Source organism: Pleuronectes platessa, chromosome 1, assembly GCF_947347685.1.
Source record: "Pleuronectes platessa chromosome 1, fPlePla1.1, whole genome shotgun sequence".
NCBI classification, from domain to species: Eukaryota; Metazoa; Chordata; class Actinopteri; order Pleuronectiformes; family Pleuronectidae; genus Pleuronectes; species Pleuronectes platessa.
The window spans coordinates 9,164,982-9,188,955 of record NC_070626.1 but is presented as its reverse complement, the minus strand read 5'-3'; the positions used below and the strand labels follow the sequence as shown (position 1 = coordinate 9,188,955).

Sequence of the window (23,974 nt, the reverse complement as noted above, 5' to 3'; positions counted from 1 at the left end):
CTCATCATATGGTTTCTTATTGTCCCGCTGTTGTTTCCACAACATTTAACCCTAATTCACCAGGACATACTGAAGTAAGAGAAGGGCCACGCTCTTCATCCTCCTTTCTGACAGTTGGTTTTCTCATAAAGTTGCACGGACAGGCCCAAACTCCCCTTGGACATTGTGGCTGGACCTGGTCCTGCACAAAGACACTTCTGGGCCTTCAATATACATGAGATAATTGAAAACTTCCCTGGTTTGAAGTGGCACACTGAGACCACAGCAGGCCCCTGCACAATCAACTACTACAGGCACTGAAAGGCTGTGTGTCAGATGGGCCGAGCAGCAGAGCACACATGGAGGGAAACTAAAGGAAGGACACGATGATACGATGCGACGTTAGTACAGATCTTTATGATGAGTTTTATTTATAACTTATAATGATCCTCCTTGACTTTTACAAACTTTTTATCCATTTCAGTTTATGATATATAAAAGCCAACTTATCTTAGCCCAGTCAGAGCTAGCAAAACAAAAAATACAGTAAATGCTTAAAGTTCTTAACAGTGCAATAGATTTGATGAAATGAGCTTAAAATGAATGCTTTTCAAAACAGAATGGCAGGACAAGACATTTATTTTATTTTTCAAATAGATCATAATGTAGATGTGATGTATTACTTGAAATATAGAAAAGTTAAGTCGGATTCCTATCCAATATTACCTGATCTGGTTCAGAGGGCTGAAACAGGGTTCCTCTCACTTTCTTTAACATTGTGACATTTTTTTCAATAGTTTATACATGGAATAGAGCAGGGGCTGAAGCCCCCCTAAAATGTTCTTCAGCCCCCCCAAATAGTTTTTTTTTTTTAATTAAACTATTGTTTTACACATGGACAAGTTATTTATAACTCTAACATGCTACATATGTGAGTGCGTTTCTGGTTTGTATGTTTTCTCCCCCTTCGAATTACAATCCAATAGCCTCTCATCATACTTAACAATAAAAGACCAGGCACTAGGACCTTGGGGAGTCTGCATCGCTGCTGTGCTGGCTTTCTCACTCAGCAGGATTACAGCCAAGGAGTTTAGCTCATAGTAAATGATGCACGGAGGGAAATTGTAAGTACAGGTAATTACAGAATGTGGCTATCTGTAGTTGTTAATGATTGTTACCTGCTTCAATTTAGGTTTACTTGAGGCAAATGAAAGGGAATATTGTAATGAGCTATGTTAACACTAAGCTAGCTAGCTAGCTATTTTGTTAAAAAATGTCTCCAGTGAGCAAGAGTGTGAACGAGCAAATTTGAAATGTAAGAAATAACTATCGACAGCTCTCTATTCTTTGCATTAATATCTATCTCTAGTATTTTAAAACAATAATATCAGTGCCTATAGAATGTTGTTATTTATAATCAGTTCATATTTGTGTTGTCAAATTTTACAATGACCCTGAAATTCTGTCTCTTCTGTTATCTTATACTGAATGAATGCAAGCAAAGATACAGAGAAAAATCACACTCTTTCTGATTGAGCCAATCTATGAACTGTGTGAAACATGGATATCCGCAGCCCAAAATGAGCCCCAAAAAAATTGGCGCAAACAATCAGCATCCTTAGGGGCTAAGCCCCCCCTTTCTTTCAATCCTAGAAACGCCCCTGGAATAGAGGGTGTGTAATTTGGTGCAGCTTGATTGAATTAAAGGGGACTGTTGATAGAGATATGTAGTCTCCTGAGGGTCAATTTAGTATGGAATTACATTATTTGTCATTTCAAAAACTGCATTACTACACAGCGGATAACAAATACAGCTATAAGCATATACTTTTTTTGCATGTGCATGAAAAATTACTTACTTAAAAACACACAGGTTTAGTTTCAGCTAATAAATATAAAGAGAAGAATGACAGATGAGTAAATAGATAAATACATTTACCCGACTGTATATTGAATTAATGGACAGGATTCCCTTGGCTTTGACATTACCATGTGAAAATCTGTAAAGTTTTAAACACCAGTCAAATTGAGAGCTACTATGAACCTTGGGACTGCAGGTATTAGCTGAACAGATTGCAAAGTATTTAGTTGGTAATTATATTCATGTCAAGTTACCACCTGCCCCCTTTCATGATATTCTCCAACGGCAGAGGAGTAGCATGAGACGAATATCTTCACACCTGCAACTGGCTTGGCTTATGCTGGAACGGTTTCAACTGAGACACGCACACACAGTGACACCATGGAGCAACACATACAGTATACGCACAGTGAGCGGCTAAGTAATCTCTCTAGTAAAACACACTCCAGCTGCAGACACGTAGGACGGAACAGCCCTTTTCAGCAGCCCATCCGTCATGATAGACCTACAGACGTGCTGTCCAGCTCCCCCTGAGCTGCTTTTGATCTGGACACATCTCATAATGGAGGCATGGCGCCCAGAGGCAAGATTGACGCTCTAGTACACCCGCGGGTCTTTGTTTCCTTCAACAAGATGGTCAGCCTCGAATCGGCTTTGGCTCCAGGCGCCTGATTCCTCCAGTGGCCAACGCACACACGTCAGAGTCCTGCTCTACAGCAGGTGGGCTGTACACTGTCAGACACACACTCACACAATATTTGTACTCAGCCCCTCTTCTTAGTCTCTGTCACCTTTCCAGCCTCACTTTGCTTTTGTTGGACATTTCAAACCAAAGCTCATTAGAAGAAACCATGACCGCAACCACTTTAGCAGGTGTGGCCTCAGAGGGAAACACTGTAGCTGGCGGCTGTAATGCTTCTGTCATTAATCTCCCATACATCATTCTCCATACATGTCCACAGCTAAGGACGAGGGAAGAGGATGTGGATACAGCACTTCCACTTCTTGGCAGGTATATTCAAAATATCCAACAAATGTCAACTCCAACATCTCCATTTATTTGTATCCACCTCCTCCAAAACAGCCTTATCTGTTAACTTGATTAGTAAGAACACAGGAAGAGAGAACACATGATTTCTGTGCATCTGGGATATGTATTAGTCAGCCAGGCCGGGTATGTTCATCCCATGATTTCTCCCTTTAAGAAATGTGTTTGACTGATGAAGGCAGGAGTGGAGAGGAGGGAGGAGAGTTGATCTATAAAGCATGTGGACTGAGGGGATTTGGTGCTGGGAGGGGCAAGGTGTGGCTGAGGCAGGCTGCTGTTTATATTTTCTTCATTGAAAAAAAAAAATGGGTCTGCAGAGGGAGATATAAAACAGTTACTGTACATCAGAGCATCTGCACAGGTTCTGCTTGTGGGCTTTCATTTCAATCACACACTCCAGCAGCTGACGTCTGTGATTGCTTTCCCGTCCCCGTCTGTGGTGTTTGGATCAACATCATGGCCATCAATGGAACATACAGTATATTCTAGCTTCCGAGGATGATCTGATTGGTCTAAGTTTGCTCCTAAAGTGTTTTTTTTCCATAATTCTGCTTTCACAACAGGGTGTCATGTCTGGATGGCAAAGTACAAAAACTAAATACCTCCAACAAAGCTGAAAAATCCCTTCATGAGACCACATTTAAATTAACTCAATCCAGATTTTGATTGGGATTGGCATCAAATTGTACACACTCATAAATACCAGTCCTCTAAACATGATTTTTTTCATGAGATCCATGAATTAATCAATGATAAGAAAGTAAAAGCGAAATCCTGATCTGTAACCCTGATCCAGATCGACCACAAAATGATTCTTCCTCTGGCCCATTCATAACATTTCATAGAATATGGTTGAGTAGTTTTTGTGTAATGCTGCTTAGAAACAAAGAAACCCAGACAGAACAAATAGAGCAGATTCTGTGTTTAATGGCTGTACAGTGCAGCTGGACGCCTTCAGATAAGAGACACATTTACCAGAAGGTTTAACTTCAGGCAGCAGATAACCTACAGTGCAGATACACTCACTTAGTAATAGATTTACACATTTACAAGCACACACACAGATATAGTCTATTCTCACGTTCTCAAACACCTACAATTACAAGCACACACACACACCCACACCTCTTCATCTTTTATCTCACTCTCAAACGACCCTAAATTCCTGGCAGCCAGCGAGTGCTGACCACACATCAACGGCTCCAGATCGCTGACATTCCAAACAAACCGATGAGGCATGAAATGTGCTCAACTGTCCCTTCAATTGACAGCCACCCAGATAGCAGCCAATCCCTGTCAACGGCCGTCTGTCTGAGGAAGACCTGTGTGACACCGGAGTGCTAAATATACAACCTCGTATCTGTGTAGTATACCCCCATAAATCTGACTCTAAGACTAGACCCTGGGGCTCACTGCACTCAACCCGCTGTGTGTCGGCCATCTAGCACGATACGCATCAGCTGTCCCCCAGACACTGTCATCAGTCCAGCTTATCGGCCACGTATCAATCCATCAGATCTGTCCACCTGCTTGTACTCCACACGTACTGAACACACCATCATGAGTCAGTTAATGATATCAAGAGTCTGCAAAAACTGAGGAAAATACATGTTATCATGTCAGGACTACAAAGTGCATCCCTGAGACGATGCAACGTACATCACAAAAGAGCGGATCAGCAGATTAAACAGAACACAATGGCAATAAAGAACAATAAATCATAAAAAATCTTCCACACAGGGTTTCATTTCCTTTCTTACACTTTGTTTCATCTCCATTCATCACTACTAAAGGTATTTTTGGTGCTCCTTTGAATCCTGAAGACCAAAAAGGAAAATCAACACAGGTCTGATTGTGCAAATACTTTCTCTATTTCTGCTGACATCAGTATTTGAGGGTGCTGGCCCAGTTGTTGTTGTGCTGAGCAACGAGAATATGGTCAGGAAATGGAAGTTCAACACAGAGCCGAGCACCGGCTCAACTTCTGCTCTCCGTGTGGTCCTGTTTTTCTGTGTGGCACCAAACCAACATAATCCAGACAATTTATTAAAAAATGCGCTCATGCTAACATTATTTCTATGCTTTACAATATAATTTCAAGAGTGACAAAAGGCAGAACTGATGGGGAAAAAACACAACTATTATTGAGGGGAAATTACCAGACCTAATATAAAATACCGGATATGAAAAGTAAAACCACCGATGTGTTGGAAACACATCAAATGGGTCAGCGGCTTGAACGAGGCCCCACTCACAAGTTCAGACACTCCCCTGTCTCCTGAAGAAAGACTTTATGAGCTGTGGTAGAGCCAAGCAGACGTGTGGCAGGTAAGAGCAAGTGTCTGGAACCCAGAGAAAACAGGACTACCATAGTTAAACCTCAGTGTTCCTCCCAGAGTGCACAGAGTTAGATTATATTTGTGGCATTAGATTACAGCGAGGGATGTCTTTATTATCAAATACATACAATGAGCTAGACAATGAGCTAGACTTTGTGACAAAGCAATACATTAATACTTTCTATCATGTCAGGCTGTTGAGAGTTATTTCCAGACTGGCCCACCATCCCAGTGCTTCAGGTGCCCAATGTGACCCAGTGAGATGGCCGGTCCCACCATGGGGCACGTTGTCAGTGTGTGTTGTGTGTTTAAAAGGGAGAGAGAGAGAGAGAGAGAGAGAGAGAGAGAGAGAGAGAGAGAGAGAGAGAGAGAGAGAGAGAGAGGTGCTAAACACAGCTCTACAGCGACATACAAGTGAAACTGTAAAAAACTAAAGAAATAGATAAAAAATAAATAAGTTGCCGACAATGTTCATATCGTGACGGGCCGCCAGAGATAAATCAAATGTAATGGAAACACAGCACCAGCCACACAGCGCCAGTAAGGGCCGACATGGGCCAGTGAGAGCCAGCAGGGGGGACTGCAGATCCCGTCAGGATCCAGGAAGTTTAGACCAAAACGAAGACATCAATCTGTCCTCTTCATCACATCTCAGCCTCTCAGTGTCTGAACTATCCTCCAACCTGGAGTTCTCATATTCAAAAAGACAGGAACAAGTGCCCTCAGAAGTGTCACTAAGAAGGATAATGTATCATCCCTGTTCCAGAGCTGCTGCTGCTGCTCTACAGCTGAACCTGAACTCTGACTCCCCGGAGGAAAGTTAGAAGAAACAGTGTATCTCTGTTCCACGGATAAATTGAGCATTACATAACAACCTATATTCAGCTCATTTATACTCTCTCTTTACAATGCAGTCAAAGTAATACTGGCACTCTAAGAGGCAATTCCTGGCAGTAAAGTGTTTTAAGATATTTGAAGTCAAGGTTTAACAGTTTAACAAGAGCAAGCCTCGGCAGTAAGGCTAGCAGCTCTATAAGGCTGAACTTAGACACAGCTGTGTTTTGCGTTAAATGCTACATGCTTATCACCTACTGACTTTTAATAGGTATGGTGTCAATCAATCAATCAATCAATGTCTCAGTCGAGCACGTTAGCATGCAAGCTTTTGCTGCTAAAGAAGAGAAGTACAGCTGTGGCTCATGGGAACACTATTCCTTTTTCAGGTGATTATTAGACAGAGAATGATATCGGACAAACTGAACTTTATATCTGTTCGATGGCTCTACATGAAAAGTTTGAGGAGAAGACAATGAAGGTTTGTACAAAATATATGACAAGTCATTCAATTGGCTAGTTGTTGCATTATTTCAGTCTTAAAGTGATGAAGCAGCTGACCTACCTGCACTGACATCCGTCGAGCCACAGGAGACTCCTGACCGACTGTGACAACCCCACAGATCAGAGTCACATGACCAATGGGGATAGCAAAACTAGTTAAACCCATAGACTGTAAATAAAGATGGATGACGTGTCTCCACTTCCTCCTACTGTCCAGAAATGAAGCCAAACTATCCCGATTCCTGGATGTCCCCCTGATACAAGCGCTTAACCAATCATAAGTCAGTCTTAGCTGTCATCGTGATTTCCCCCAATTTTATAGCATCAGATAATTACATTATTGAATTTATTTAGCGCTAATTTGAGTCCAATTACTAACGAGAGGCAGTGTTGACATGAATCCATAACCATTTGCTGTGGGTGATGATGGGGAACACCCTGTGAGCCTACAGCTGGTGCTTGTCGAGACTGAGATGGGATGGAGGCACCTCCACCAGTATGTGCCAGCCAGGCTGTATATCAGAGCACTCATCCCCCTTTTAACAAGTCTGCCCGTCCACCCCAGTGAGAGAATGAATAAAACAGATGCAGCTGTCAGAGCAGAGAAGTGAGGAGTGGCCTGTTTGATGAGTTTGTGCCGGGGCCACGCTCGGGGTGCTGGGAAACACGCCAGTCTGAGAGGAGGACTGCGGCTGAGACCTTGACACCAGGTCAGACGCAGCCGCATTCTATCTGTCACATCTTTATTAGGAGACAACAATACATCACACGTTGCGCTGACAACCGCCTGGTCAATGCTGCACTGCTTATTAGCAGACATTAATATTAATAAAAATAGTTTTTAGAGGCTCGTGCAAAATGTGGCACATTTATCATCCGCACGAATCAAAGCGATTTATACTTCATCATTCAGAACTGTACACAATGCTATTTAATCATCGTCTCAGACTTCATTGTGCTCAGCAGTGCAAACCAAGCACAGGGTCTATAATAGTTCAGGCGAGCCAGATTTTTTACCCTCAGCTGGGCCCACCACCGCCAGCAGAGAAGTGTGTGGTCAGTGATCGCCCTTTAAAAATACACACACCCTTCTCAAATGCACTTCCTTGGTATAAAGGGAGAGAAGTGGCAGCTGAGTGGAATTCCCACCATAAAGGGATCTTTCTTTACCCGTTCATCCGAAATGGGTGACTGCATTCAGGGGGAGTTCCAGCGCCGGCTTTTTCAATGTGCTCATGTCGACATGCAAGTCTCTGAGAAATGTTTTACTTTTCTAGGACAAAAAGTTAGGCCAAAGAAACTGATCACACAATAACAAGTATTTGAGATAATCCTATAATATCACTAAAATGATGCACAGTGTTTTCTTTAATGAAATAAAAACAACTGAAACTAAATAATTATACATGATTATGTATGACATATGAGTTAATTGAACCAGAATAGAATCATGCAGCATATCAATCTATTTTTGGGGCAGATTAGATATTTTATACACTCGTCATACACTCATCTTACTGCAGACTGTCACCAGTACTAGTCTTAATTTACTGTCGACCCACTTTACACTTCATTCAGTTCACCTACAGTTGATTAACTGTTAAATTACTGTTTCCTGTTTTGCACATTCGTCCAAACTGGGATTCTTTTTCCTATTTGCACGTCTACAGTTACTTTTTACTTTCTTTAGAAAAATTGATTTTACATCCACCACTGAATTCACCCTGAGAGAAAACTTTTTCTCCTTTCCTTGTTGGTCCAAACCCATATATTTCATCAGCTGTCTGCTGAGCCATCAAATCCACAGTGCAGTGCTGCTGAGCAGGTTTGAAGTCTCTCCTCTGAGCCACCAGAGACCGGACATATCATGAAGGGAGGTAAAGACCCAGCAGCGCACACAAAGCTGAGTGTCCTTCAAAGTGTACAGCTGCCTACACTCCCTTACAGTCAGGATGTAGATGTGTATAACTGAGCACAAGCACTAAACATTGTATACAGATTTACCTTGAAATCTGCCATGTACTTTTACTGAACTTTCTAATTATTTGGTTTGAGCACATTAGCTAGGCTGATCACAGAAAACAAGAAGTAGCCATGTCTATTAAGGACACACACAGTGAGACAAAGTCAGTGCAGTTTACATTAACTGCTCGACTCATTTTCAGGCACAAAGGAACCTGTAAATCCTTTTCGGGATCAGATTGGGCTTGGTTCCTTTTCTCTCTGGCTTTGGACAGGTTCGGTCAGAAAAAGGTAGCAGGCTCCACTATAGGTTGTAGACCTCTAAGCGTGTTATGCTCTATTCAATCTACTACATCATCTAACCTAAAGCGTTCAGTACAAGTACTTAGGCTCCAATATCACTGAGAATTAATTGAAGCCAATGATCCATGCACTGATGGTCCTGTCCAAAAACCACACTGCAAATGACTGGGTATGAACCTTGAAAGACCTTCATTTGTCTCATTAGTTTCAGGTTGTAAAACAAGATAGTCACAACGCTCTGTCACAGGCCAATATGATGGTGGCCCAGAGTCAGATTCAGAGTTATGAGATGGAGGGCGCCTGCAGAGGTACCAGGGGCCAAAGGTCATGACAGTGGTTGTTTTTTCCGCTTAAGGAACTTTTCCATCACTCCAAATACTGCAATTGCGGTTAGCATTAGCTCACCTGTCACTGGGAGTCTCAAACTGATGACGTATGTGGCTGTTGAGGCCCACTTGTAAGAAATTGAAAACATTTCTTGGCCAACAAATGGGCCGGGGACCAATGGTTGAGAAAGTCTGGTGTATAAAATCTTCTGAAGAAATCACAGCACTGCGCAACAAAGAGGCTTCTTTTTTAAATAATGAGCAGGATAAATACGTATACATACAACTAGACAACTCAAAATTATCCTTAAAAGACATATACCCAATGACAAATAGCTCTTCCTTTGGCAACGTCATCTATGTGTTTTGGGCTTCTAGGAAAAATGTTGAGTATCTGTGTAAGGACAGGCTGTGACCTGCAGGATGCTTCTATTGCATAATTAGTTTGAAATAATGTTTTGCTTTGATCTAATCTGAATCAGATGCATTTCTTCTATTGGCACAGCTCCAGGTTGGAGTATATCAGTAACAGCTCTCTGTGCCTTAGGGACAGTTCATCAGTTCAAAGCAGCAGTGTGTGAGACAACTACTCAACCATGTAGTTCACAAGTCTTATATTTCAAATGGAATACTAGACCACTGCTTAGTTTTTTGTGTTTATTGGGGGTTATTTTGGAAGATAACCCCCATATTAGTTTTAGGAAAATAAACCAAAATTATTTTGTAGTAAATGTGACAGACAGACTCAAAGAAAGGTGAACTTTTAAGATCCAGAGCAGAATATTGTGGTGTTGCACCAAAATGACAAAAACACAATCCCTCTTAAAGTGATAGTTCACCGAGTGATAGCATCTACTACTACTCACTACTATGACACTGGAGGGGTTGGTGAAGTGTTTGAGTTCACAAAACAGTTGGAGTTTTAGGGGTAAGAAGCTTTAAAGTGTTTTGTGGAATCAAACACTTCACCCACCCCTCCATTGACAAAGTAGTGAGTAGATGATGAGTGAAATTTCATAGTAAACTATCCGTTTAATAACCTGTCAATCTTGCCATCCACTCGCTGCCACCCCACCATCACCTTTGAGAGTGCTGCATGTGCAGAGAGACAATTTGCGCGTGCAGGTGAGCATCCTACATCAGATGCTGCTAACTAAATCTGCAGTTTATTTTGAAAGGTTGAAACCGAGTGGCATCTAAAAGAACCAGAAGACAGCGCTCTTTGCCTCACTCCCTCTCGCTCTCCTACACAAACACACTGACCAGTAGTCAGAGTCAGATTAACCACCAACAGCACTGGGGGAAATGTGTGGGTGGCCATTTTTATTTTATTTATTTATTTTATTTTACCGTCTTTGGTAGGAAGGCAGGATTCAACCTAAACTCAGTGGATACCACTCATGCTGTGCACATTAAATCAACAAGCATGTCGTTTGTTACTGATCCACACTAATCAGCTCTAAAATTCTCTTCTCATCTGGAGCAATATCTTGCTTTTTTCCAAGTATTATTCACATTGTTATTGGTGCACACACACGCACACGCACACGCACACGCAAACACAAACACACACACACAAACACAAACACAAACACACACTTTAAGAATTCAGAAAGATTGATCACTCCTCAATCACACCATTTCTCCCAAAAAACTGATTATTTGTCATTCCTGTATACCAGGACTAGAGACCCTCTCACATTTTGAAACACACAATGAATTGTGCAGAATCCTGTTGGCCTCTGGGAGGAGCTGGAGGTTGCCAGGACCACATCAAAACTAGTCACTTATCCCACATGGATCCTTACTTCTGCTGCTGCCCCCAAAAAACTAAGGCCTGAAGGTTATTAGATCACTCAGCTATTAGATAAGTGTGTACAGCTGAATGCAACATGCAACATGTCAGATTGTAATGAGATTCACCAAGGGGTCTAAAATGAAATCAAGCCTGTTCATGTAAAATATATTCCAGACAAATTGCATCAGTCTCGCTGTCAGTTACTCATCTGAGAGGGTGTAACTGTGGTGCAGAGCTGTGCTTTGGTTTCCAATCAGCTATTAAATGATATAACAAGATTCAATAATAGGATGTCAGTTGTCATCTGTATTTTAGACTGTAGAGTACACGGTCATGCCAATGCCTCTGTGATATTTCTACAGCAATGCTTTGAGATCAATGCTTGATCAGACAGAGTGCAGCTGAGGGTAAGGAAAATATCACTCTTACAGTCATGTTTATAAATCAAAACATTGGACACAAATTTATATTCTCAACTGCTGGTGGCACTCAAGAAAAGATGATGGCATCACCGAATTCTTAGCAATTATCCAGAGACCTTGGATATCCTGAGCAAATATCACAGGTTTGCATGGCCTTTTTTATGGCATCCTGTACTTTAGTCAAAACCGAAATGGTGAACCAACATACAAACAAGGCCATTCCAAACACTGTATATAAAGATGGAAATAATTGACAGATAGCAGCATACATATACGGGAAGTGGGGATGTGTTGTCCATCTTTATAAACAGTCTTGTGTCATCCACAGACATGACATGTGCACACTATGCTAAACCTCTTGAAAAGATGTTATATGAAAATCAAATGTCACTGATTGGTATTTTGTATTTAGAAAACATTGAATTCAAAAGTTTTGCTTGATGTTATAGTATTTTGAAAAGTATCACGTTAGGTCCGACACAGTCGGCCGAACGGGAGTGAATGACACTTATTCTTCCCTGTGATTCCTTCATGCTCCATGGTTCTTCTGCTGCTGCTAGGGTTAGCTGTGTCTTTACCAGCCTCCCCCCTTTTGGTCTCTTTTAAAATCAAAATACATACAATCACGTCTCCTGTGCATTTATGTATATCCCATATGTCATTGTATGTATCTGCTGAGTCTTGTTACTCTGTTACCCTTGGAGGGGAGTGCAGAGTCTGTCAGGTCAACCACCAAACAATCACGTTTAATTTCACTGTTGAGAGCAGCTCTGACTTTAATTAAATTATCCAGATGTTTTTATATTATCTCTTGGCTTGCTTATTGGGTGATCTCCAATTCAAATTGCTGAACCAGCTGAGAAAATCTCAGTGGGGATATAGATGGGGGGAAAAAACTCCCTTTTCTGAAAAGCTGATGATGGGTTTGAAGCCTAAAATAATCATCCAGCAAAGTAGAGGGCAGGGAAATAAATTATTCACTTATTTGTGTTTAATTCCTTGATTCAGACCCATCAATCATGGTTCAGTTTACATTATTTGTAATAATTCAACCTACCCACGTGGAGGGTCATGGTGTTGACTGCGTTCACAGTGAGACTCTGATCAAGGCCAAAATGAGAGATCAGAGGGTTTTCTGTTTTGATTAAATCTTGATGTTGCAAAGATTTCTGCTGGATTACAGCGCATGGGAAATAGATGGGGTTAACACAGCAAGGTCAGCACGAGCAACTGGAAATGACCTCCAATTCTTCAACATATTTCTCTGCTGAAAAGAATTTTGTCATGAATCCAGAACGCTGAATACATAGCCAGCCATAAGCAGACCCACACAGCGACTCATGTCTCTCCAGCTCTGTGCTCACAGGTGTGTTTTCATAGTGTGCATTAAATATGGGGTCACAAGTGCAACTATGTGCTACATTGAGATCCCAGACCTGCAGCCTTGGCCCAAGGGGGAGGTGAGAGCTTCACCCTGACCTTCACTTCACTCCTCCATGCTTTTCATGGAGCTGTCTTATGCTGTAGTGCCCTCTGCTGCTCACAACCATCACTGCGTCAGACTTGCTGCCTGACATGTACTAAACAGTCCCACAACAGACTTGAACTGTCAGGCTCCCACACACCTTATATATTGAAGGGACTGTGATGTTTGAGTTAAATGAGACATGAGTCTGGGCTGGGATTAAACCTTCAGATTGGGTTATTGCTAAAGTATGGGTTGGGTTTGGTTGGGTTAGTTGATTATAAGACTTAGATAAATATATATATATATATATATCAGATAACATATACCAGAAAAATGACTCATTGTCAAAAATGATTCATTCATTGATAAGAATGCACCATGGAATATCCAAATTAAGTTTTTAATAAAATAACCTGCTCATTCACAATGCACATGTGGGTGAAAGGAAAGCAGTAATCCACTAATGAGTTTGACAGTTATGAGATAATAAAAGACCTACCGTACACTTTGCCGCCACACACAGAGAGGTATCATTCTGTCCACATGGCGTCCCATCGACCACCCTGTCTGACTGCCGCACGTAGAACCTGAACCCTATGGCCCGACAGTTGAGTTCACAGTGTTGATCCCCAGGAACTGAGAGGAGATTGATGATATTGGTTTAGGTATCCAGAGATGTTTTGACAACATACTAGTTTCACAGCACACAGTGACCAAACATGAAGGGCAACAAAACTTCAAAAAGATAAACAAAAACATGATGAACAACAAAAACTAATAACTACAATGGAACTCAGTAGATTGCATCCCTCTGCATTTGCATTTGTAGATCAATTCCACCAAAGATCACAGCACAAACGGTTGTGAGGCTCCGGTTTGCAATTTTTAAGATGGGATATTATTGATACAATATTAATGAGACCAGATTTAAACTTGGATCTGCTTCAAACAGCACACATAAATATCAGTCCCCTTAACAGGTCTGCTTTTTCCATTAAGATCTAGGAATTATTATTCTGGGAGAATTCAATTAAACTGTTGAAAAATATATATCATATCATAACCCGAACATTAACCCTAGACTGGGCCTTTTATACTGTATTTAAACACTTTATAATTACAGGGAGTGGTTCCTCTCACTAAACCAACATGCAAGTTCACTGCTAGATGTCACTAAATCCTACACACTGAACCTTTAAAACTCAATATTTAGTAGCCAAGTAGAATAAAAAATAGCTGAATCTGTAGCATACAATGGGCTCACATTTAGAGAATGTTAGAAAGAACTGTAGCAGAGGCCATAAAACATCTAAAGGTCACACCATGAGGGACATTGTTACTGTTGAGGAATCTTTGACCATCCTCACACATTATTGTATATGCCACTATATGTTATGCATATATTGTATATTATATCTGTACAGGAGAAGAGTGCCTGTTTAGTTCCACACATACTCCCTTCTCTCTTTAAACAGTACCCAAAGCCAGGTTATAGATAAAGGGCCAACCAACAGTGCATTGTGGTGTCTTCGTTGAGGGACATTCATATATAACTCAGATGACCCAGCCAGAGAGGCACCAACTTTTCTAAATTACTCCAGGGACAAGAAGTAAGGACACAATGTGATTTAGGAATGCATGCTTCAGGCTTAACTATCCAATGGGATGCAAACATCTACATGTAACACAGAGGGTAAGAGCAATTCTAGTCATTCATGGATGTGCTGTTAGAATGGGTGACGCAAGTAGAGGAAGATATATGGGGATGCTGTGGGAGACATCTTCAGACTTGGGGGTGACAACTGCTCATGCTACTCTGTTAGCGATTGTATATTGTTCCACCTTCTGGTCTTGATGCATCAAGTCTACATTAAAATCTTCTGCATTAGCTGCTGCCTGAGTTCTCCTTCCACCAGCTTCCAGAAAACTTCCATAACAGTTACCATCGTACTAATGTAAATAGGTGGCACGTCTGCTTAAGTCCAACCCTCAAGCTGTATTCTGTCAGATTCAAATTATATGTTTAATTTCAGTCAGTGATTGTCGATTTGTGACTTGACCTTAAGTTTCATTTTAAATAGTTTAAGGTATAATGTGTGCTAGATGCCATAAAGGAGTTAAAATTTGAAAATAATTTTTTAAGTTTTTAAGTCCCTTATAACATAACATAATGTCCCATTAAAAAGCAATAAATGTTAGCTTTCATTTGTGTGGAGCTACATTCCCTGTTTTATTTGATGACACAAAGAACAGCAGTGAAAGGATCCCGATCCCTGCTCTGTCCAGCATGTTCAGGTACTTAATCAATTAGATATTTTCTTAAACCTGAAAAGCCAAATATTTCTCCGACAGATACACAAGAGTATGTTTAAACACTCTTCAAGATGGGTGTCACGTGATCCAGGCTCATATATCTACCTGGGGATATTTCATCTTTACATCTGCATTAGCTTTCAGTCAAAGACTAGATCTCAAAATAAACATCTGTGTGACAGGATATTAATTTGGAAACTTTTATTTCCATTAGTGTTCACTGAGAAATTAGATTTCAGGAGGTTTTTTGACTGTTGCTTGGATATGTGAAGTGAGTGGGGTCAGAGAGTTTGTGTGAATGAACATTTATCTTTGAGGCTACAAACAGGTGAAATACTGAAGGTCAGACATCACAGCACACCTTAGTTGATATGGCTCAGGGGACAGGGAGCTGATGCTACACATTTAAAACTAATACATTTTTTATTTTGTTGAGTAAATTTCTTTTGTCTTTCTTTCGACCTTTTAAACTATACACTGTTCATAAAAACGTGTCTCCACTTTTTCCCACCATATAGAAATTAAGCCCAAAAATAACCCAAATACAGATGCCCCCATCTTGTGCAGTAGCAATCGGGCGGATGGAGCTATGGTAGTGAGGTCCTGCTGATACACTTTACCACTAACTAATCAAATCTAACTTACAGGGAGAATGAAAACTTTTATCTGTGTTATAAGAACTACCTAAAATGACAGAACCCATCTTTAAGAAAGGTTTATTTCATGTGGACTTCATCACAACTTGCTCCTTGTTTGTTGACCTATATTACAGCCAACCACCAGGAGGCGATCAATATGCTTTGGCTTCACCTTTTGGTAACTGACATATCATCCATCTTTATATACACTCTATGTTTCAGGCATTTTTTGTCTTAGCAACACTAGCATTGGCTCTGGCAAAGGAAATGCTTTGGTTATGTTTGGTCTATGTTTAGAGCTAATTACATTTAATAGACATTTAGGCTAAAGACCCTGTGTAAATGAGGCCTTTTCGCATCGAATCTGAATCTCAGGGCTTAGGAGACTTGACAGAATAGGAGCAGTGTGGAGGCATTTTATGTTTTATGTTTGAAGACAAGGTCACCAGTTACTACAATTCAATTTGGATTTGGCTGCAATACTGTTTACAACTGAAGCTGCTAAATTGTTTTGTGAACTCAAACACTTCACCCATCTGTCCAATGGTATAGTGGTGAGTAGAGAATGAGTGAATTTTCATTCTGTTCTGCATAGGTAGCCTCATAGCACCACATGACTCTGACTTTTAGCCTTGTTTGATGTAGCACTATCCATTGTTAAATTTCTTTGAATAAAATTTGATTTTGTTTTTATAACTCATTTGTTAAAATCTATATCACCAGCACAAGAGCTAAACAGCTTGTTGGTCCTAAGATCCATAGAAAAAACTACAACTATGGACTATTCAAAAATTTTTTTTGCAAATGTGAGAATATTCTCACTTACACATATATTGTATATACGTGCACAAGCTGTGGACACTTGCAGTACATAAATATGTGCGATAAAACCTACCCTCGTTGAAGGGTTCCCACTTGTACAGTCTGCCCATGAAAGGTTGGTTGTTGTAAGAAGAACACTGAACAGCCCTGATGTTTCTGCTGGATGGAGGACAGGCCTAAGGACCAGACACAAACACACATACATACATTTATTTCCATGAAGATTCAGTGCTGCAGGAAGCTCACATTACTCATTGTCATGCTCTGCAGCCTCTGATTGACTGCTGGAGTCAACCTGCCCTGTTTTAACTGTTTTAACCTTCCACTTGTGGCTCATTCGTTCTTGCCAAAAAGTAGGTAGATTCCAGTATTTATGAAGGCTCGCCAGTGAAACCTAATCTCCCTCGTGTCTCATCATATCTCCTTTGTCTAAACAAGCTGCTGGTCTGCTTTACTTTGCTTAAATATCTGTGTCATCATGGCACACCAGAGACAATATACAGAACCAGCCTCTGTTTAGATGTATTTTGATGCAAAGGATGGACTCCATGAATCCGATAAGCAAAGCTCACTCTTTTGCATTACAGCTGGGATTTGACGGGAGGTTTCCGAAGCCAAAAGTTTTACCCAAGTTTTTTTTTCTCCTAAAGCTATAAAATATTTAATGTAATCTATTTAAATTCAAGTAAATATTTAGATCCAAAACGATGTAGAAAATCTCAGGTATTTGCAAGCTTCAGTTTGTTTTATTGTAAGGGCAAAGTTTATGTTTTAATGTTTGGATAAATTAGAGGTGTATGCTTTATCTGGCATGGACCAATAGAGTATAGAAAAATACGGATCACCAGACTTACTTTAACTCTTATGGTTAAAGTTAAAGGGTCAGTGTAAGAGAATTTAGTGACTTCTAGTGGTAAATATTTATTTTTCAGCTGAAAACCCCTACCTCACCCTCCCCTTTCAAACATGAAAGATGTCAAAAACTCAAAACATTTGTTTAGTTTGTCCAATTTGGGCTACTGTCAAAAACATGGCGGCTACCATAGAGAGGACCTGCTCCCAATGTTAATATAAAGTATTTAAATATAAAGGGCCCATTCCAGGGTAAAGAAAACAACAATTTCTACAATTAAAATGGAACACATTAGTGAAAAAAATCACCCCTTAAAATGCTTGATAGTGTACACACTTGTTCTAACACTTCTTACCCTTTCTTATAATGTACAAAGGTTAGATAAGGAGTTCACAAGTACTTCATCAGAGCTTAAGCAATAAAACTAAAGCACTAATATGTCAAATCTGCATGTGATGTTTTTCACCAACTGATCGACAAAAAGGTGATAAAGACATTGCAGTGATGAGTGTAAGTCAATGATGTGCTTAGACGCTGTAACATCCTTTAAATGCCTCTCACTAGCAGACATACACAGATGATATGAAAATATTGCGTACATTACTGTTACAGATCCTGTAGCGAGCGTGCTCCCCCGTACAGAGAGAAGTAGGTAAAGGGTTATAGGGTCTTGTGTGGTGCTGCTGGTGCCCTGAGGTCTGGCTGCCTGACTGTAGCTGCTGCTCCTCAGTCTGGTGGACTGATCCAGGCTGGTAGAGGGGGGCCCAGACTTGATTGTTGGGCTGCTGTGCCCTTGGTTGCACGTAGGGTATGCTGTAGCGGTGGAGGTTGTTAGAAGGGTCCAGGTTGCTTGACCTGTGGCCACCTTGGCCTATGGCTGTGGGGTGGTGGGCAGCTGCCGAGCGTCTCTGTCTGTGGGGGCCAGCCGTCCTCGATCCCTTGCCTGTGTCAGTCTGCAGCGGAGCAACATACGGAGCGCTCCCAAAGCCATACCTCCCTGGGACGATGTGACCGAGCCTCCTGAAAATACAAACAAGACAAACACCTAAACCAGGGACAGTATACCAATGATCACTTCCATATCTTGAGCAACATAAGACCCAGCCGAAAGGAGCAGAAATGAATCCACTTACCTATCATCTGTCTCACTATGGAAATGATTGCCTACTAACTCTATAAGAGCCAACTACAGCCTGTACTTCAGGGGCCATGCAGTATATTTGGATCAGTTTCTTCCTCTGTTGGGGTGTTTAAGCTAAATGTCCTCATTGACGAAGAAAACTGTCAAGCAGCTTTACCCGAACAAGAACTTTTGGGGAGCACCAGGATCCCAGTACCAGAAATCATGAGCGCTTTTGTTATTATTTGGCTCCTTAGATTCCCACAAAAAAAAAATCCATTACTCAGCTGTCAGTGCTGTTTGTTTAAAAGCAAGCACAACAGGAAGGAGGTCACAAAGCTGCCAAGCACAAGCAGAGCCTTTGACTCCGGCCATAAAAGACTAGCTTTCCACTGGAGGGAAGTCAGATGACCCACAGTGACGGCTCCACAGAGTCACTTTTAGACCAGGCTACTCAGCATGCATCATGGCCCTACAGGGTCTTTAAGGACTTGTATATCCAAGCAAAGACATGAGCTGCAATATACCAAAGAAACTACAGACGGTAGTCAAGGTAATCAAGGTAGGTAGGACAGTAGGAAGGTAATCAAGTTTAATCTTTTCTCCGTCCGATTTGATGAATGGTTCAGATAAATCATACATTTGCTGTAGGCTACACTCTGGATTTCTGGCAATCACAGGGGAGCTGGTGTAGTGCCAGGGACCAACGAATCCATGCCATCTAACAGCCCCAACAAGGAATGTCTGTGTAATCAGAATATTATGAATGAAGGTGAACCTGGAACCTTTTCTTCTCGGTTAGTAGAAAGAGGATAAGTGTGAGCAGCGTACAGAGAAGCTGCAGATCTTTTCATTCAAATGGTGATAGCCAAATGGTTCCACGTTTCACTTCGTGTTTACAGCATCATAAAGTCAGGGAACATTTTTTGATAATCATCATTAAGTATAAAACCAGTAACTATCAGACCGGTCTCGTTTCTGTTGAAGATGCCCAACCTCTGTTGGGCCTCACATAAATTCTACTTGTCTGTACATCACCTCTCTTACAAATTACATCATTTAGATTGACTATTTAATTTCAAAGCATTCAGTGATCCGTGTGGCCTCTATGAAGGCACCTGCATGCTTTATTCTCTTCATTTTGTTATTCCTCTATATCTGAACCCTTCTGAACACAATTACAGCAGTAGAAAGTTCGGATTACAACGATTACAACACAGATTTGTTTTGTAGACAGAACCATGTGTGATACCTTCGTCCATCTGGTCGAGTCTCCTTCCTCAGCTCACCACGACGACTGCTGTTGACAGGCCTACCCGTGTCACTGTGCACAGAGAGTGTCGGCTGCGTGGCTGAGATGACGTGGCCCGACTGCTGAGGACGACTTCCAGATCTTCTTGACGAATGTTGGGTTGGAGTGTAAGCAGGCAGGCAGGGCCTGCTTTGCTCCTGTACCCCTTTTCCACAGCTCCGGGAGCAGCTTGACCAGGACTCCCAGGCACCCCAGGAGCCCTGAATTTGTGCATGTTCTGACTTGAACTCCTGTTGGGGCTCTGCCCTTTGATGAACCTGTAAAGAGACAGAAATAACCACAATTACTCACACCACAAGTGCAAAGAAACAGGATAGCACTACAAGATGTGGATGCCAAGGATTGATGAAAAGCCTCCATCAACGGTACTTTAATCTCCGCCAGATAATGGCCTTGTATAAAAGCACAATTCAGTGACCTAATCTCATCATCATGACTATCGTGCTCCTCTGCCTCCTACCACTGTTCGTGAAACAGACCTCTGTTCATGGTTATAAAACCGTGATTTGGCTGATTAGTGGGTATCTGTTAGTGGACTATCCCCCATTGGCTACCTGCACTTTTCACTGTTGATTCTATCCCCTGTGCAGCCCTGCCAGGGATGTATTAGCTGTGATCACTGAACTCTCTGTTTGAGGAACCTGCCAGCAGGAGTCCTGTGCCAAGGCGGCTTTGTCCATGGAGCCGCGTGGAAATCCTGCTCTTTAAGGGCCACTTTGTCTCCATTCACAGCAACCTCTCTGGGCAAACACATGGCCATCGTAAAAAGTTCAGCTGGCGTTGACTTTAAGCGGATGGAAAGAGAATACAGGAGCAGTAGGGAGAGTTGGCAGGAAGCTCTTCGGCTGTCAATCCGCCTGTGCAGCTATTCAGAGAGACCTCAGACCTCCCTCCACCTCCCCTTTCCCTGCCTCAGCCTTTGTAACTCTACGCCACTGTCATCTCCCGTGTCAGGCATAGGTCACACAGCTGGACTCCCGATGGAAACACATGGGGCTGACTCGCACCAAAACCCCTACACCCTGACATGATAGTTGATCTGTCAGTCATCTTCATACACTTGTTGCATCCGTGCAGTTCCTGTGGCCCCAGAGATCAAGAGGTGGTCCGCCGACATCAGCCCTCTTGTTCTCGCTACGATCAACACAACATTTCACTCTGCAGTTGCTATTTCACAGATTAGCACCCGGGTCAGGTTTCCCCTGGGAAAAAAGAATGTGGTTTGAAAGCCTATATCTTGAGGTGGCATTTTGCTACGTTAACAAGATGCAGTCATGTTTGGAGACAAGCTTTCCACTCGCCTGTGCCAACCACGCGCGATTAGGCTGATAAAAGAGTTCCTGGAAATATTTGTATAAGTACTCTATTACGAGAGTGAGAGTAAAAAACAGATCGCACATGTTTAAACAGAGTTTTTTTGCCAGTGGCACCAACTGCTATACAACTGCTGCTCACCTTCCTGTGGTCTGTTGTCTGCTGGCAGTCCAGGAGTTCTGAGCAAAGCAGCAGCAGCAGCACAGAAACTCTACAGACAAAACACAGAGGTAGTTGGATTCAAATGGCCTTAATGGTTTCAGAAATTTAAATGGTGTGAAGAGAATGAGCCAATCACACAAAAAATAAGATCACAGACATCCATCCACATTTCATCCATAAATAGAAATGAATGAATAAAGAGATAAAAACAATCTGACTGATGTTACCTGGTAATCCAGATACAGGCTCCCTGCATAGCTCTCCTGGAGTCGAAGGACACTGAAGTGTAAAGACAGAAGTTTAGCGCACACCTGAGTGGTACCTGGCATTTTCAACACAATGGTTGTCTGTGTTGCCAGAGGCACGGGAGGGTGAGGACCAACTTTAACTTTAATCTCTGTCCATCTACAGTTGATTCCACACAAAGTTTTAGCCCTCTGGATTATTAACAGTAAATATAACAAAAAAATGAAAATCACATTGCTGTGACTGTATTAATCAGGGGTTCTCAAAGTGGGGTCCGGGGCCCCCAAGGGTCCTTAAGGGGTTCCATGGGTCCACTTTAACATTGAAAATAATTAATTCACCTTAATCTCAACTTAATTCACCTTAATCTCATCCATAAATTACATACTGATTGAATATATGATTATTTTGGTAATGAATTTACTACACGTCTGGTAATAAAACCTTTATAACATAATTCTTGTCAAATGGGGTCTGTGGCTCAATTTGTGTCAGTTAAAGTCAAACTTCTGACACTTTTCTCATTTACAACTTCTTCAGCCTGCTTGACAATACCTGCAGACACTGACTCAGACTAAATAAATACAGGGCTTCTTTCGACTTGACCGTGTGTTGACCTCTCTGACCTCTTGCTCCTAATGAGGGACCCTCCCCCCTGCTGAAAACACGTCACCCTCCTCAGCAGCAGGTCTGAGACCCAGTTAGAGAAGCACTCTGACCCCTTACCCTGGACCGTATAACTTAGGTCTCCAGTGCACCTTGTCTAAATGAAGTTGATTGAAGGAGACAGAAGGTGGTGGAGAGTGCTGCAGACACAGCTCAGTTTGTGAACCAGCAGAAACACAGTAAACACACTAACACTTATATTATTATGATGACGATAATCATCATTGTAGCAAAATAATCATTAAATCCACAAGTGATAAGCTGTCGTACCTGTGTGTGTTACTGATGGTGGAGTATGTGAACTTTCTGTTCAGTGTGTCCTACGCTGCAGCCTTCATGGATCCACTTCCACGTGCAGGTATCCTCATGGTGGGAGTCCAGGTGTGTATCTCCTCCTCCGACCAGCCGCTGTGATCCATGCAGCTCAGGAGCTCCGAGCTCACAGCTGTGACTGTAATCCTGGCGCAGTAGAAAGTGCGGAGCTCGGTCACCACTGTGATTCCAGCGAGTTTGCTTTGACGCACTAAGACACTGGATGACAGAAAACAACCTCTGCTGCGCCCCCTGCCGGTACCAATGTGTGTGTCGAAGAGAGTGAGAGTGCAACAATAGTTCTCTCTCTCTCTCTCTCTCTCTCTCTCTCTCTCTCTCTCTCTCTCTCTCTCTCTCTCTCTCTCTCTCTCTCTCTCTCTCTCTCTCTCTCTCTCTCTCTCTCTCTCTCTCTCTCTCTCTCTCTCTCTCTCTCTCTCTCTCTCTCTCTCTCTCTCTCTCTCTCTCTCTCTCTCTCTCTCTCTCTCTCTCTCTCTCTCTCTCGTTTAGCAGTCAGGGAGTGCTTGAGAGTTAAAGATGAAAGAGGGGGTTGGACAGAGTTAAACAGTTTTCCAGAGCCTTGCACACAGTGACATGTTCAGATTGGAGTCACCTAAGCCGACCTAAGTTATTTAATGTATTACCTTCAGTGAGGACAATGTGGACAGCTCCAGGCAGCAGCTACAAAGGTGGACACTAAAGGGACTTGTCATAATCCCCATTGTATCACTATTGTCCATATTTTATAAAATCAAAGTTGTGAGGCTAACAAAGGTGACTGGAGTGAGTCCAAGTCATATCAGTGACACAAAGCTAAAGCGATGGTTTAAAAAAACCACTCAAACTTTCTGAGTTTACCCATCACAAGAAGAACCTGTTAGTGGGAAGCATTGCTCGCAAAGAAGAGAGGACAACAGAACAATGAACCCTAAACATTTAAGTCAATCTACTGCATGGCCTCACCCTAAGAAAAGCCACCTTCTGGAGTGGGCGTGTCAAGAGCCTAAACCCATAGAGATGGTGGGGTACTAAAGAGACTGTTACAACATAGGTCATTTTTATTTCCTTAATTTATTTCATGTTGTGCAGGTCTGATCCACAGTTAGAGAAAGTGCTTGTTTGAGGGTTTGCAAATTGTTCTACTGCCACCGTGAATGTTAAGGATGTCTATTCAATACAAATGCGAAAGATATAAACATTATTGTTCATCGTAAAGGTTTTTCACATGATGGCTTTATAATGGCTGATGAAATTAGCTCACTGACAATAATCTCCTGGAAAGACCTGATGTATGAAGGTTGTTCTATTCAATGTTCTATGTAGTGCTTTATAATCTACAACCTAAAGTCCAGGCTAAGTTCACAAAGGTACATTT

The 23,974-nt window shown here is 41.8% G+C and overlaps 1 protein-coding gene across 1 annotated transcript in view; it reads right to left on the bottom strand.

Annotated features, from left to right (window-relative positions):
* Positions 1-21,654, bottom strand: part of LOC128438458 (thrombospondin type-1 domain-containing protein 4) — a 44,070-nt gene extending 22,416 nt beyond the window's left edge. The window contains exons 1-6 of the mRNA XM_053421045.1: positions 21,606-21,654; positions 21,358-21,427; positions 19,843-20,159; positions 18,070-18,490; positions 16,691-16,793; positions 13,344-13,480 (exon numbers count right to left, since the gene is read on the bottom strand). Of these exons, the coding sequence (XP_053277020.1) occupies positions 13,344-13,480; positions 16,691-16,793; positions 18,070-18,490; positions 19,843-20,159; positions 21,358-21,427; positions 21,606-21,634 (1,077 nt within the window). The 5' untranslated portion in view covers positions 21,635-21,654. The remainder of the gene's footprint in view (positions 1-13,343; positions 13,481-16,690; positions 16,794-18,069; positions 18,491-19,842; positions 20,160-21,357; positions 21,428-21,605) is intronic.
* Between the last annotated feature and the right edge of the window lie 2,320 nt (positions 21,655-23,974).